Source organism: Protopterus annectens, chromosome 1.part1 (genome assembly GCF_019279795.1).
Source record: "Protopterus annectens isolate FY-2018-M chromosome 1.part1, PAN1.0, whole genome shotgun sequence".
Classification (NCBI taxonomy): Eukaryota; Metazoa; Chordata; order Ceratodontiformes; family Protopteridae; genus Protopterus; species Protopterus annectens.
Window position 1 is genome coordinate 358,685,870 of NC_056726.1, and position 17,731 is coordinate 358,703,600.

General features: G+C 37.8%; 1 protein-coding gene across 1 annotated transcript in view; it reads left to right on the forward strand.

The window, feature by feature from the left end:
• MTHFR (methylenetetrahydrofolate reductase) overlaps positions 1-11,178 on the forward strand; it is a 299,098-nt gene extending 287,920 nt beyond the window's left edge. The window contains exon 12 of the mRNA XM_044075243.1: positions 1,717-11,178. Within this exon, the coding sequence (XP_043931178.1) occupies positions 1,717-1,914 (198 nt within the window). The 3' untranslated portion in view covers positions 1,915-11,178. The remainder of the gene's footprint in view (positions 1-1,716) is intronic.
• Positions 11,179-17,731: the final 6,553 nt, after the last annotated feature.

A 17,731-nucleotide genomic window follows, 5' to 3' on the forward strand; every position in this document is an offset into this window, starting at 1 on the left:
TTTATCTTTTGGCCATTCCCCAGCTGTGGAATCCAGGGAGTGTAGCTTTCATTGCCTGTGATTCATTTCAGCAGTTACCCATTGCATTTCACAGTAGTAGCATGTAATGGCTATATACTTACTGAATCAGTTCATCTGCAAAGCGGTACTTATTAACCTTTCATTGTCCTTCAGTTTCTGAATGGTCCCTCCTTCCTTCAGTTGTGGATGAACCCATTTTACATAGAGCTGTTACATATTTACATAGCCTTATGATTGTTTCCTGTCTTACAGTTTGTGATTGCTTACTTGGATGGTGGTTGAACTGAGTAGCACAGGGCCTGTACACATACACAGCTAGCTTAGCACAAGACACTATAGCATGTGCTGCTAAGGGGAACACGCATCCCTAATGATGGAACAATGGAATGAAAGTAAGCAAAAGCAGAAATTCCAGTTGTTAATCAGTATGGAAGACTCCTTCTGCTGATTTGGTGAGTGCATAGTTGTGCTCAGAGTGGGAGGGATGAAACTGAATAGTGATGAGGAAAGTGTGTGTGATCAGTGCACTTCATTTATTGGAGGAAAAAATAGAGGAAAAGGGGAGGGGTTGTATAATTGGAGATAATTAAATAAAATCTTGGTTTAGAAAAGATGGATTTGACAGCATTTACAAACAAGTTTAATGAAGAGGGCATTAGTGGAAGAGTGACTAGGTAGGGAAGAAGGAAAGGTGAATGATATACAGACAGACGGGACGATGAAAAGTAAAAAGCAGCAGTGATGGTTTAACTGTTCTGTGGTGCTACTGGAGAAGCAGGAAGAAGGACACTTTCAGAAACTTTTGAGTGATTTTTGTTTAGAAAAAATATATGGGAGGCATATGTGATTATTATATTGATAGTATGTTTTCCAACCGTGTCTGAATAGATGAGGGAGCATGCTAGGCATATGGTAAGGAGAATGCAGGGCTTTTCCCTTTTGTGTGAGAGAGAGACGTCTCAATGTAGGTTTAGGAGTTGTGTAACAATGTAGAAGAAGCGGTAACTGAAGGTATTTTGACGTTTATGGTCAGGAAAGAGAAGGAGGTTTGAGATGGAAGGGAGAATGGTTTAAGGAGATGATAGAGCAATGCAGGAGTGGTTAATGACCAAATTGGGTTTGAGATGGAAGGGAGAATGGTTTAAGGAGATGATAGAGCAATGCAGGAGTGGTTAATGACCAAATTGGGTTTGAGATGGAAGGGAGAATGGTTTAAGGAGATGATAGAGCAATGCAGGAGTGGTTAATGACCAAATTGGGTTTGAGATGGAAGGGAGAATGGTTTAAGGAGATGATAGAGCAATGCAGGAGTGGTTAATGACCAAATTGAAAGTGGGGTTTGAGGAAGAGTGAAGATGATGAAAAGACTGTCAGATTTGAAGTTTTATGCTGCAGTAGGGATGCTAGAAGGGAAATCTAAACTGTAACCTCCACTGCAGAGGACCTTATAACTGGTCACCTGAAATGGTAAGTCTTTCTTCTCACTGCTATAATATCTGCAATTGTTGCCTTTTATTTGCTTTATGTCCATTGTAATTTTAAATTCTGGTTTAATTAAACTTTTTCTGCTTTAATGAGAAAAGTTGTGCGCTGTCTAAACTTTTGGCTTTAATGAGAGAAGTTGTGCAATGTGTAAACTGGTTCTTCGAGCATTAATGGTTTATGTGGTATTTCTCTCTCTCTCACTGACTTAAGGATGAAGCCTTTGCACTCTGGATCGAGCAGTGGGCCAAACTTTATGAGGAGGAGTCACCGTCTCGTATGATTATCCAGTATATTCATGACAACTACTATCTGATTAACTTGGTGGATAATGATTTCCCACTAGAAAATTGCCTGTGGAACATTATTGATGACATGTTTGAACTGCTGCAGACGTCTACAGAAGCCTAACCAGGCTGTTTTATTTTTTTGTCTGAAGTAGACACTGCCTTCAGCAGCATGCTGTCAAACTGATGGAAGTGATCCTGTGTGCTGTTAACTAACTCCATGTGTTGCGAGTTAGACTTTGGAACTGTGTTGGCCTTTTCAGGATGTAATATTTATACTAGTCTCATCAATATTCCTTTACCGAAAAAAGGAGGAAGACTTTTTTATTGTTTTTTATAAAGCATGAGGACAGAAGGGAGCAATCCTTTTGTAAAGACTATTAACAAGACTTTGCTTCACACTTGTAGGAAAAAACTTTGCTTATACTCAGTGGCTACCATTAGAAGTTTGCCAGATCGCTGTTTGGTCAACGTATAGAGAACACTACTTTACAGACACCTTTCTACTAATGCAAGTCTTTCATACTTAAACTGCTGAAAGAGCTCGCTGCCTGTTGCCACTGTCCTACTTGGAACTATTGTTCATGACGAAATGTACTCTTCTCTTTGTCAAACTGTTTATAAGCAGGAGACAGCCGTATTGGGGTCAGACTGTCCTAATGTCAGACTGTCTGTGACACATTTTCAGTTTGTACTCTCCAATGTGAGCACGTGTTCTGCTAGTGCTCTCACTGCTATATATTGAATGCTTTTCTTCTGCTAAAAGTAGTACTTAATATGGGATTGCATCCTTTCCTATTGTAAATCCCCAAGCTACCTCTTGCAAGAAATGCTGTATCTTTATGTAGTGTATTCACCAGCCTGTAGCTTCCTGGTTAGTTGTGCTCTGTTTTATGTTTTCCATCAGTGTTGTCATCTGAACCTGTTTTTTCATTATTTTCTTAACACACATGCTTTGTAAGGTCATGGTTGAAGCCAGAGCAAAGTAGTCTAATCCCAGGGAGTATACCTGATTGACACAGATTTCATTTTTGATAAAACATTTTTATTATACATATTTTTACACAACCATTACTTAAGTCCATATTGTGAACTAGAGGTTAAGAAGACTATTCTTTACAAGGGGAGGCTTATGTTAATGAGGAACCATTCTAAATGCCACTTCAGTTTTTATTTCTGGGTTATTTTAATGAGGGACTATTCTAAATTCCAGTTCATAGTATTCTGCTGGATTGTTGAAATAGAACAAGTCGGTACTTGATTTGTCCCCTGATCTTCAAAATGAAATTCTTTTGAGAATATCCCTAAAGATATATGTTTTGGTATAACTCTGAATTAAAAACCAGGAACTTTTAATAATATTATCTATTCATGATCAAGAGAAGGAGAAAGGCGTGAATATTTATGAAATGTTTTATTTACAGTAATATAGTTAAATCCTTGCTTCTCCATTGGCCTGCAGTCAAGACTAGCCTTTGGATCTGCCTCTTTTTTTCAGTATGTATATCTCACCTGCTTTAGATAGTTGCAGTCCTTTCTAATTGGAGATGAAAGTTTTTGTACTACAGCTCATTTCCAGGTCAGTCCAATATTTGCTGTAGTACATTTCTAATTAGCATGCAGGCAAAAACTGTATGGACTGGCACATAATTCCCCAAAACGTTGTGTTTTCATTGCATATTGTAACAGAGCCAAGTTGTATTATGTGCTATAGTATAGTTAACTACAAAGTGTGTGTTTATTTTATCTGATCTCCATGTTTACTGACTTTGTAGGTGTGACTTTTGGACTGGGCTGTTGGGTAGTTTTAGCTAAGACTGTTTTTATTTTCATTAGAATTTGCCTGCCATTGCAGTGTACTGACATGTATGTGTCCACAGCAGTTTTACTATCCTGGACCATGGACCAGCTCCTTATGATGCTGATTTACATTACTAAAATACATTTTTATGAGCTAAAATCTCAGAAATTATGCCACTAATTAAGTATAGATTATAGTTGTTAATGTGATTCCATTATATTTTTATGCACCGGTTTATAAAGCAAAATTAAAATGGATTCTAAACTAAGTACTCGGGCCTGAACAACTCAAACTAATAGTTCTACAGTCGGTATGTATTAGGAAAAAGTACAGGTTGTGCTGTATGAGATTTGTGGCCTGAAATGCCAGATTCTGCAATACCTTATTTTTTAGTACTCAGTCCTGGCTGTGGAATTTTTATGCTGTTTTCCTGAAAAAATGACATGCATAGGATCATAGGACATTACTAGGCTATCAACTCTGACATCATTTTAAGCCTAACCATTTCATACCAATGTAATACCATAGAAATGCCAATAAATACCCAAGATTGCATTTAGTGATGACTGCCCATGTCCAGGAGGGTTGTGGGCTCTTTCCCCCGGTACAAATGGAAGACACATAGGAACCTCAATCCAGCCTCCTGTGTTTTGTGTTTATGGAAGTGTTTACTTAGATTGGAGGTTTAGTACTCATTTATTTTTTTGCTTAAAAATAACTTTGATCGTTGCAGCAAATTAGCATGAGTATAAAAAAATCCATCTGAACAATTGTTCAAAAAGTACAAATTAGGCAGAAATTTACTTGGCAAGGTAGACATTATGCATGCCCCTGTTTAATGAACAAAGCCATGATGTGAAGTCCTCTGCCTTTTCTCAGATCTGAGAAATCAGCCTTGCCATCTGAGTAAGGCTGTCTAGAATGCATTGTATGGGAAAAATCAAAATAAAAAGTAACGGCACCATTCCTGTACATCCTCCTAATGCGCAAAACACTTAAAATGCAGGTTTTCATTGTTTAATACTGTCTGCAATCAGCTGATTGCACACTCATGTATATTGCCTGTAATATTAAAGGCTATGGATTATGTCCTCACTCCAGGTGCTAAAATTCATGGCAATGCACTATTAGGGGTGCTGCAAACATGATATGCCATCATTTGAGTTAATTATTAACTTTTGGCCTCATCTGCTAAGCTGTTGGTAATTTAGGCAGGTATTATCCACTGAAATGTATCAAAAGGAGTAAGGAACTGAAGTTAACTAGTCCTGATTTACATCCACATGAAAGAGTAAGGAACTGAAATTAACTAGTCCTGATTTACATCCACATGAAAGAGTAAGGAACTGAAGTTAACTAGTCCTGATTTACATCCACATGAAAGAGTAAGGAACTGAAGTTAACTAGTCCTGATTTACATCCACATGAAAGAGTAAGGAGCTGAAGTTAACTAGTCCTGATTTACATCCACACGAACCTGGGAGAACTGTCTAAGTGACTTGCTCAGAGATTGGAAGCAACTTAGCAGGTCATAGCCTTAATCCTCCGGACTAACTGTTAGACTGTCAGTTCTTAGGTATCCTGGCCAAATCCTCCCCACACGTTGTTTTTTTATATCTCACCTTGAGGCTTCACAAGAAGTAGCTCATATGCTTAATGGGACCAAACTGGCAACAACAGTAAATAAGAAAATAAATACCCAAAGATGCATCCTTCAGGAACTTGTGGATCTCAATTACCCAGATAACAAAGTTGTCACAGAAATGTCCTCTAAGCTGCTTTTTTGCCAAATTCCCATAATTAGATCTGACATTATCTTTGTGATATCTCTAAGGCCTGGTTGCTATCCTGTAGTTGGCAGGTAGGCAGATAACCAAGCAAGCGCCGTTTCACTTTCTGCCATCTGTCAGTGCTGATGCTTGTCACTAATTGCCATCCAACTACATTATCCCATCTGTGATTATTATATTGACACTGGGTTTTACATGGCTCAAATAATGTCTTCATTAGGTGATATTTTATTGAATCAGGAAACATAGTCCATATCCAGCTATTTTCTGAAGCTGTTGAAGGCCCAAGTCTGTGTGTGTGTGTGTGTGTGTGTGTGTGTGTGTGTGTGTGTGTGTGTGTGGGTGGGGGGGGGGGTAATCACCTAACTTCACTCATCCAGAGACTTTCTTCTGTGCCATTTTGTGAAAGGGAACAAACTTTTTGCTTCAAAGGGTGGAGAAGGGGAGGAGGAGATGGAGAGAGGCTAAGGCTTTGTCCCATTCTTTGGCTTTCTTTTGTCTCTGTTTTGGGGGGTCTCTAAAATGTTAGGTGTGTCCTTGTTATACCCAGGGGAATCTGGATTTACCTATTCAGTTACGTAGGGTATACAATGGATTTGTTTATTGTAGTCCAGGATAAGGCCCAAAGTTTGTCTCCTTGAATACTGTCTGCCAGAGGCTGTTCTTGGAGTAAATCTACCTAATGATGTATGCCTTTAAAGTGTCAATTGAGATAACATGGCATACAAAACTCACCTTCCACTCCCCCAGAAGATGGACATAAAATATGTCACTGAATAATCTTTTCATCTTAATAATGGCATCATTCATCTACCTTGCAGTGTTGTACGTGGTACCAGGGCAGCAATTGGTACCAAGGCATCCGAGTAATCTGTATTTGGACAAACCGTACACTAGGTTAAGTTACTTAGAGAAGTTTTTTTTTAATTTTCATTTTAGAGATTAGAGTCTGTGTATATTTTTGGAGGGTACATTACTTAGTAATCCTCCCATGTCTCAGAAGACATCATAACCATCAGCTTTGTGGAAAGCAGAGGATGTCTATAGCAGGTTGCTCGGGTTTTATTATGATTAATACCATACATTTACAAACTACTGATGATGCCACTTTGTCCAGACTTTGCAGAATTTGAGATTGTCTTTTGGAGGCACGAGTAGCGGAAACTCTCTTGGTTCCCACAGAGCTACAGCATGAGATACGTAATGCCCTCTTCATCATGTCTAAACTGTTTGGCTAGGCCAGAAAATTAAATGGGTTAAGGGACTAAAGTTCGGTTTGTGCACCAGCTGTACCACTGGGTTTCCAATATCAAAAAAGTTAGAAATGAAGAGCAGCTGTACCAGCTGCTCAGACAGTAGGAAGAGCATCCATAGCCATCAGGCCTGGAAGACTGAGCCCCGTCTGCTAAAGTGAAGGTCCCTACCATAGTCTGTTTTAGGTAGCCATTGATTTGAGTCCTCCTGACCACCTCCAGCTTTTTCTTTTTTTTTTTTTTTTTTAGTGTTCTATTTTATACACTTGTTAGCTGGGTAAGTCCACTGTACCCAGGTGTCCATTTTTATGGGTTACTTGGTTGAAGTGACTTGCTCTTAGTATCATAGTGGACAAATGAACAAGCCAAACCATGTGTCCTTGGTTTACAGGAACCAGCTTGTTAGCAGGTCAGAGCCTTAATCCTCGCACTAACTGATTGTGGAGAGCCATTGTGCATGATGGCTGTGAGCTCCAGTGATTGGTGCATGGAGATACCTTGCAGTTTATATCCATTTCTTCAGAAGAGCCTCTCGCATCCCCTTCCCGTGGAGACACCTGCTTTGCTTATACTATAAGGTTGGTGTTCTTCTATGCCATTGAAAAAGCAGAGATTTTTCTTCTGTTTTTATGTATATCACTACTTTAACCAAGCTAAACAGGCAGTTAGAGAAACTTGAATTCATGCAAAAGTATTGCTTAGATTTGAAACACAAGCTGCACATAAACAGTGAATTGTATATATGTCTGCACTGGTAATTCTACAATGTGCATTATTTTGCAAGTAACTTAACCGGTGTTTGTGACAGAAAAAAATAAGTCTTATTTTTACTGGTAACCAGTGGACTCTAGATCCATCTTGTTTGCTTTTTGCACTATGAATATGCAGGATGGATGCCACTCTGATTTTTGCCTGCATGTCATAGTTTCTTCAGGTAATTGGGCATGATTGTGTTTGACAGTCTCTTTCAGATTATCACCAGTTTTATGTACTTTTACTAGTTACTTTGTAAATGGTTGACATTTGTCTTGGTGTGTTTGGATGACTGCTAGGAGAATAGACCAAGGTAATATCCATTACCTTGTCTCTGATGAACTATGGGGATGTTCATCTTCCTAAAACTGTCTTGTCTGTCTAGTCACACACACACCCTTAGTATCACATTTCTGGACTTTTAAAATGCTATATAAAAAGGAAGGAGTTGTCTCCCTTCTGAGAAGGTTCTGTCTCTAAGAGTATTTATGATGGGTTAGGAAAACTTCCGTCTTTGCCTCTGACTGGAACTAGAGGAGATTTGCAAGTACCTGACTATAGAATGGCCACCATAGTGGTTCCCTTGTCAAGGTTTTGCAAAGCTATTCCATGTTCCCTCATTCTTATACCCTGCAGTATCTGATTAGAATACAGTTGTTGATCAGATAGAACTATGGCTCTCACAAGGCCAGGCACATGGTTTCTATTGGGCATGTGCCTTGAGTGTGAGTAGGGGTGATGAATACTTCTCCCATGAGCTGAATAGCTCACTTCAAGCTTTGAAGGATAGATGCAGGACAGTTGTTCTATTTTGGGACTCAGTAGCATACACGTTGTCCAAGTGATCAGGATAATTTGAAGACTGTACATACATTTCTTATGGGGAAAGTAGCCACAATGATTTCAGTGGATCAAATGATCTTGTGTAACAGCAAGAAGGGATCTATGCACTATTTTCTCTAAACTGGGAAGACAGCACAGTTAATAGAGTGGAGCAATGAAGAACAGGTTCGAGCTGATACCATAGTGCTCGCTCATGTTAAGAATTCCTTAGTCAACATGCTTATCTAATGGATCTCTGAAACTGTTGCGTGGGAGCTACACAACTTTGAGTAGGTCAATATTTTGCTAGTCTGAATGGCCAAAAATACCCATTTGCAAGTTTCCAATACAGAACTTCCAATGATTTTTGTTCCAGAGCTTTGGGGGGCCATCTATATGAAGAGAGAGGATTTCCATTATTCAGACAGAAGTTTCTCTAAATCTTCCTCAGTTCTGTGCTTTTCAGAAAACTGTTCTAAATATAGAGATAAGGGCTGATGACGATTCTCATAGCATTTTTTTTTTTTTGGCCTCATAAGGTTTAGTTTTGCCCAGCATCTGTGCATTGCTGATACAAAAATAGAAATCTCTGATGCCCTCTTTCAAAATATTATGACTTCTGATTTGCTGGAATATGCTGACATAGAACTGGGAATTTCTAGTGCTTCCCAGCCTTAAGTTCTTGGGACTGCACATCTGTTGAACCAGTTGACTATTGCAAGACAATATGTCAAGTCAGTTCTTTAAGTTCATTAACCCTTAAGCAGACTAATAGGATAACTTATGCCTTTAAGTGGCATTTGGCTGTTTGAACGGTTGTATTCAACCTCTTTGTGTTTCAGTGACAAATGTCTTTGATTACCTGTATCAGGGACTAGTCAGGCATTTTTGCTGTTTCTTGTACCATAAGCTGGTGTAGAGCAAGTTTGTGGCACATCTGCATGCCATCCATAGAGGAATTTTCCCCTTGAAATGGCACATTAAGAACTCTCACTTTGTTTTGGACCTTAACTTTGTTCTGCAGTTTTAAATTTCCTCCTTTTGAAGCCAAGTGAATCTAATGTTTGCCATGGAGCATTGTGTCCAAGCACTGTTGGTTTCAGCATGTTGGATTTTGAAGCTGCACCTTATTTGACTACGTGAACAGGGTAACTTTTCAAGCCACCCTGAAACAGGATATTTTTCCATCTCAAGTGTTTTATTTTTTTTGTTCTGAGTTCATGGGGAAGCACCTTATTTAATATTCTAGATGGTAATAGTGCTGATTTTACAAATGCAGTCCTAAACGAAGTGCCTTATTCTTCCATCACCCATTTTAAAAACATATCTGTTTTGGAATTTTTACAATGAAACTGATGATTTACTGACTGAGACTGTCTTGAAGACTGATTCTGTAAGTCAAATCTTACTGTTATTCCAGATCTTTCACATCATATCATGGGGGATGCGAGGGATTGTGATACTTCTGAGTCTTGTGTGGTTCCTTATCACATTATCTCATTTATGTTAGAAAATGGATGATCAGATGGGGTTGTCTTGTTTCATCTATTAATATGAATAAAGGTTTGTCATTGTAATGCCCTTTTGATGGACTATTCTAATCAAAATAATCTTCTGACTTAGATGTCCTCAGAAGCTGATATTATCTTGGTAGGTTATGCCTTGAGAGTCTAAGGGTGGTTTTCATTCTGAAGCTGCTGGAAGTACTCCTTCCATTTGTCTTTAATGTCCTGTGGACGTCTGAGATGGTTGTTGCTGGCATCCTTTTATGAAGGGTGTCTTGACTGTCTTTGTCTTGCAACCTGGTAGAATTTACTTGCGACATCTCCTGAGATCTTTTCTAGAAACTGGTACAGTGTTTCTGATCCTTTCTTTTTTTTTCTTTGCTACTTCATCTGCCCTCTTAGTCTCACTGGTCTGTCTTTTACATCTCCCACTTTTCCTTCACTCCTTCTTTTGATAACTTCTTGGACTTCTACATTCCACCACCATCTTTCCTTATGTACCTTATTTCTATAACTGGCTCGGCTGCATATTTTGTTCTTTAATCTTCACACAGGCTGTTTTGAGGTACTGCAATTCTTTGACTCAACCTGTTTCTTGAGTTGCTGCAGTCCTAAGTATTTCCTTGAACTCTCGTGGTTTCTCTGTAGTCAACTTCCAGGTCTTCAGCTTAGTCTCTGTTGATTTTAGAGTCCTCTCTGACCATGGCTTGCAGCTGATTGTGGACACCATAGGATTGTGCTGTGGGCTGACTGTTTAATCTCTGATTTTACCCCTTTCCTTTCTTTTCCCCTTTAGAGGAAGTCTACTTGAGTAAACAGGTAGTGCTGTAAAGATTCCCTTGAAAATGGGCCTCAACCCATTTGGAACAATCTTGTTCACAAGCCATGTATGAAAATAGTCATCTTCCATCATGTGCTTTTTTGGTGGTAATTGGGGTGCGCTGACTGCATGATGTCTTGTCTGTTGAAAGTCTAATACCATGCTGGGATAAAAAGTGGAGGAATCAGAAATAAAGGTGTCATTAGTCACTTAAGTACCCCATCTTCTCCCAGTAGTCTGTCTTGAGCAGTAGATGCCTTTTTGATTAATACAGGAAGACTGCATTGATGAGACTGTGTCAGTGTTATTGGTGGTTTCTATGAATTTAAAGTAGAATCTCTTCAAAGGAAAGAGAATGCACATTCAATGAAAAAGTGCATTCCTGAAGTTGCTGATTTTGTATCTGAGTTTAAAAACTGTGAATTAAAAAACAGAGAGAGCGCGGGGAGGTGTGTGGGGATCTGCATGCCCGTAGAAGGCTACTCCACCTCCTGTATTTTCTATTGTTTAATAGATGGAAAGGAACATATCTGTCTATCCTGCTGCTGTCACAGTGTGACATGTTTTTAACAGTTAATTTTAATGTACTGACATTGTGATATGTGCTGTAAAAGAAACTGCAAATAAATATAAATTTTGCTTCACATCCTGTCTGTGTTAGTGGTACATGCTGTTGTGCTGTAGTCATGTTTGCTTTAGCGCTGCATCTCAAGCATTTACTCCCCTACTTAGTAAAGGGACATAGTAGCAGCATTTTAAAACAAACAAGACTTCACATTCCATATCAATGAACTCTAGCTTATCCTGTATGATTTCTAGGAATTCCAAGGTCAGTTGGCTGTTTAGCCTTCCTTCAGTGAAATTATCAGCTTCCAGTGGAAGGTCAACAGAATAGCCCTGTAAGGTGGCCAAACTATCTCAATTTTAATTGCTTTAATGTGAGGGGAGGAATGGCTGTACTCCAGGGATCATTCAGGTCATTCAACTCCTCATAGTACATGGTTGGTAGTCCGAATGGAGAGATAATAAAATCGGCAATTAATAAACTGAATTCATCCTCAAGTCTTGGTGAATGCCTTCACCTGATGGAACCTGTTTTCACAAAATTTCACCAAGATGACACTGATGTATAGACTGTATTTTATATGGCTTATGTCATGGACAGTAAGTTAAAATATAAAAAAAAAGACAGCTGTGTGCACAAGTCCCTGGATAAGACTGCAATCCTGGTGTGCAAACTGATGCCAGGACTGGAAAAAAATGGCAGTGTAGAATCCTGAAGACATGGAAACACTCCAACAATGGGGGTTAGGCCAGGCTCATGGACAGGATGCCCCCCCCGTCATAAAAGGAAGCAGTAGTCCACGAAAACTGAAGGTCAAAATAGAGTAATAAAGATGATAGAGTGGACTACTGAAGATAAGAAAGAAATTATGTATTGCTACTATTATGCAAGCAGCCCAGAATTTCCAAATAGAAAGATATTCAGAAAGATTGAGAGAAATTAGAGAAATGAAAAATAGTTGCACAAGAAAAACTGTTGAAATCTTCAAATGCAAATTTTCTTTCAATAATAGAACAGATTCACGAACAACAACGTTACATAGACAAAGAAATGCTGGGCTGCCCTGGAAAAAAGAAGTGAAAGAGGAAGTGCAAAAATATTAAGAACAAAACCCGGAGATTTTTGAAATGTATAAAATGATACCTGGGCATAAGGTACAATGTTTATGCAAAAGAGAAAGCCAAAATAATCAATTCAAAACAGCAGCTTCAAAGGTATTTGAAGAGAAATGCAAGCAGAGACACCTACATATGTAAGAATTTCACAGTACAAAAATAACACAATAGGGGAATGTAGAACAGGAGATTAATAAGGTAGAAGTTAAATAAATGCAAGCAGAGGCACCTACATATGTAACAATTTCACAGTACAAAAATAACACAATAGGGGAATGTAGAACAGGAGATTAATAAGGCAGAAGTTAAATAAATGCAAGCAGAGGCACCTACTTATGTAACAATTTCACAGTACAAAAATAACACAATAGGGGAATGTAGAACAGGAGATTAATAAGGTAGAAGTCAAATAAATGCAAGCAGAGGCACCTACATATGTAACAATTTCACAGTACAAAAATAACACAATAGGGGAACATAGAACAGGAGATTAATAAGGTAGAAGTCAAATAAATGCAAGCAGAGGCACCTACATATGTAACAATTTCACAGTACAAAAATAACACAATAGGGGAACATAGAACAGGAGATTAATAAGGTAGAAGTTAAATAAATGCAAGCAGAGGCACCTACATAGGTAACAATTTCACTGTACAAAAATAACACAATAGGGGAACGTAGAACAGAAGATTAATAAGGTAGAAGTCAAATAAATGCAAGCAGAGGCACCTACATAGGTAACAATTTCACAGTACAAAAACAACACAATACGGGAATGTAGAACAGGAGATTAATAAGGTAGAAGTTAAATAAATGCAAGCAGAGGCACCTACATATGTAACAATTTCACAGTACAAAAATAACACAATAGGGGAACGTAGAACAGAAGATTAATAAGGTAGAAGTCAAATAAATGCAAGCAGAGGCACCTACATAGGTAACAATTTCACAGTACAAAAATAACACAATAGGGGAACATAGAACAGGAGATTAATAAGGTAGAAGTCAAATAAATGCAAGCAGAGGCACCTACATATGTAACAATTTCACAGTACAAAAATAACACAATACGGGAATGTAGAACAGGAGATTAATAAGGTAGAGGTTAAATAAATGCAAGCAGAGACACCTACATATGTAACAATTTCACAGTACAAAAATAACACAATAGGGGAATATAGAACAGGAGATTAATAAGGTAGAAGTTAAATAAATGCAAGCAGAGGCACCTACATAGGTAACAATTTCACAGTACAAAAATAACACAATAGGGGAATGTAGAACAGAAGATTAATAAGGTAGAAGTTAAATAAATGCAAGCAGAGGCACCTACATATGTAACAATTTCACAGTACAAAAATAACACAATAGGGGAATGTAGAACAGAATATTAATAAAGTAGAAGTTAAATAAATGCAAGCAGAGGCACCTACATATGTAACAATTTCACAGTACAAAAATAACACAATACGGGAACGTAAAACAGAAGATTAATAAGGTAGAAGTTAAATAAATGCAAGCAGAGACACCTACATATGTAACAATTTCACAGTACAAAAATAACACAATAGGGGAATGTAGAACAGGAGATTAATAAGGTAGAAGTTAAATAAATACAAGCAGAGGCACCTACATATGTAACAATTTCACAGTACAAAAATAACACAATAGGGGAATGTAGAACAGGAGATTAATAAGGTAGAAGTTAAATAAATACAAGCAGAGGCACCTACATATGTAACAATTTCACAGTACAAAAATAACGCAATAGGGGAACGTAGAACAGGAGATTAATAAGGTAGAAGTCAAATAAATGCAAGCAGAGGCACCTACATATGTAACAATTTCACAGTACAAAAATAACACAATAGGGGAACATAGAACAGGAGATTAATAAGGTAGAAGTTAAATAAATACAAGCAGAGGCACCTACATATGTAACAATTTCACAGTACAAAAATAACACAATAGGGGAATGTAGAACAGGAGATTAATAAGGCAGAAGTTAAATAAATGCAAGCAGAGGCACCTACTTATGTAACAATTTCACAGTACAAAAATAACACAATAGGGGAATGTAGAACAGGAGATTAATAAGGTAGAAGTCAAATAAATGCAAGCAGAGGCACCTACATATGTAAGAATTTCACAGTACAAAAATAACACAATAGGGAATGTAGAACAGGAGATTAATAAGGTAGAAGTTAAATAAATGCAAGCAGAGGCACCTACATAGGTAACAATTTCACAGTACAAAAATAACACAATAGGGGAACGTAGAACAGAAGATTAATAAGGTAGAAGTTAAATAAATGCAAGCAGAGGCACCTACATATGTAACAATTTCACAGTACAAAAATAACACAATAGGGGAACGTAGAACAGGAGATTAATAAGGCAGAAGTTAAATAAATGCAAGCAGAGGCACCTACTTATGTAACAATTTCACAGTACAAAAATAACACAATAGGGGAATGTAGAACAGGAGATTAATAAGGTAGAAGTTAAATAAATACAAGCAGAGGCACCTACATATGTAAAAATTTCACAGTACAAAAACAACACAATACGGGAATGTAGAACAGGAGATTAATAAGGTAGAAGTTAAATAAATACAAGCAGAGGCACCTACTTATGTAACAATTTCACAGTACAAAAATAACACAATAGGGAATGTAGAACAGGAGATTAATAAGGTAGAAGTCAAATAAATGCAAGCAGAGGCACCTACATAGGTAACAATTTCACAGTACAAAAATAACACAATAGGGGAACATAGAACAGGAGATTAATAAGGTAGAAGTTAAATAAATACAAGCAGAGGCACCTACATATGTAACAATTTCACAGTACAAAAATAACACAATAGGGAATGTAGAACAGGAGATTAATAAGGTAGAAGTCAAATAAATGCAAGCAGAGGCACCTACATAGGTAACAATTTCACAGTACAAAAATAACACAATACGGGAATGTAGAACAGGAGATTAATAAGGTAGAAGTCAAATAAATGCAAGCAGAGGCACCTACATAGGTAACAATTTCACAGTACAAAAATAACACAATAGGGGAACATAGAACAGGAGATTAATAAGGTAGAAGTTAAATAAATACAAGCAGAGGCACCTACATATGTAACAATTTCACAGTACAAAAATAACACAATAGGGGAACATAGAACAGGAGATTAATAAGGTAGAAGTTAAATAAATGCAAGCAGAGGCACCTACATAGGTAACAATTTCACAGTACAAAAATAACACAATAGGGGAACATAGAACAGGAGATTAATAAGGTAGAAGTTAAATAAATGCAAGCAGAGACACCTACATATGTAACAATTTCACAGTACAAAAATAACAATAGGGGAACGTAGAACAGGAGATTAATAAGGTAGAAGTTAAATAAATGCAAGCAGAGGCACCTACATAGGTAACAATTTCACAGTACAAAAACAACACAATACGGGAATGTAGAACAGGAGATTAATAAGGTAGAAGTTAAATAAATACAAGCAGAGGCACCTACATATGTAACAATTTCACAGTACAAAAATAACGCAATAGGGGAATGTAGAACAGGAGATTAATAAGGTAGAAGTTAAATAAATGCAAGCAGAGACACCTACATAGGTAACAATTTCACAGTACAAAAATAACACAATAGGGGAACGTAGAACAGGAGATTAATAAGGCAGAAGTTAAATAAATGCAAGCAGAGGCACCTACATATGTAACAATTTCACAGTACAAAAATAACAATAGGGGAACGTAGAACAGGAGATTAATAAGGTAGAAGTCAAATAAATGCAAGCAGAGGCACCTACATAGGTAACAATTTCACAGTACAAAAATAACACAATAGGGGAACATAGAACAGGAGATTAATAAGGTAGAAGTTAAATAAATACAAGCAGAGGCACCTACATATGTAACAATTTCACAGTACAAAAATAACGCAATAGGGGAATGTAGAACAGGAGATTAATAAGGTAGAAGTTAAATAAATGCAAGCAGAGGCACCTACATATGTAACAATTTCACAGTACAAAAATAACACAATAGGGGAATGTAGAACAGGAGATTAATAAGGTAGAAGTTAAATAAATGCAAGCAGAGGCACCTACATATGTAACAATTTCACAGTACAAAAATAACACAATAGGGGAACGTAGAACAGGAGATTAATAAGGTAGAAGTTAAATAAATGCAAGCAGAGGCACCTACATATGTAACAATTTCACAGTACAAAAATAACACAATAGGGGAACGTAGAACAGGAGATTAATAAGGTAGAAGTTAAATAAATGCAAGCAGAGGCACCTACATATGTAAAAATTTCACAGTACAAAAATAACACAATAGGGGAACGTAGAACAGGAGATTAGTAAGGTAGAAGTTAAATAATTGGAAACTGAAGATATGGAATACCTACAAATCTCCCTGTCTCTTCAGATCATTTTTGCTGCATTCCATTATTCTCATCAAGATTCATCCCAGACCTTTAAGTCTTATTCTAGAGGTTTATTCTAGAGGTTTGGCAACTTAATTATGCTTTTTGCTACTAATCAATTGGCTTTCAGTTTAGATATTTTGTTCTTGATGTTATTTTAGTATATTTTAGATTTTTGGTAATCTCCATTGTCCTGTTCAGTAGCTTGCTGTTTTGGAGTTTTTTTCTTTTGTGCAGTTCTTAAGTGACTTAGTTTCTGTTGCTGTTTGTCTGCTGTTTGCTCATCCCTCCCTGCTAGTACCTCAGATGTCTGAGACTCTTAATTGACAAAGTGCTGGCCTGAGTCAAAGCCATTCTTGATATTGATGTCCTTTTCAGTGTTGAGACTTGGACTGTTATACTTGGCACTGAGCTTGTCATTGCCGACCACTTGCAAGTCGCATTTTTTTTTTGGTTGCAGGAACTTTGATGTCAGGCCCAAGCAATTAGAGATGGCTTGGAATTAACTGTCCATGGTGCTGTGGTAGCGTTGTCGCCTCACAGTTAGACATTCCCGTTCGATTCTCAGTTAGAGCGTCTTCTGTGTAGCGACATGCGTGAATGGGCATTCCTTCGTTGAAGGTTGTGCATTAGACCCGGCTAGCCAATACGTAAAAAAAATCTACTGCCAGTCATTAGCGGACCAGAGTTCCGCTGTGGCGACCCCTAACCGGGAAAAGCCGAGACACAAACAAATTAGTTGATCCCAAAAGTCTACATTAACATTAGCTCCACACAGGATACTTGTCTGAGACTTTCACCCTCATCATCATCTTGTAAAGGGAGAGGCATAGCTGGCCTTAGGCATAAGCCAACTAGGTGGCTGCCTAGGGCACGCTATAGCAGGGTCACTTTTCCAGTAATCTGAATGGTGTAGGTAGACCAAGATGGAGGCACTGGGTGGTGTGGGTGGGTGCTGTGGAGACCTTTTGCCAAGGACACTAGTTGATCAAAGGCTAGCCCTGGGCAGAGGGGTGGAAACCCACTGTGGGATTTCTGCAGTGCTTTATAATCATACAGCCTCCA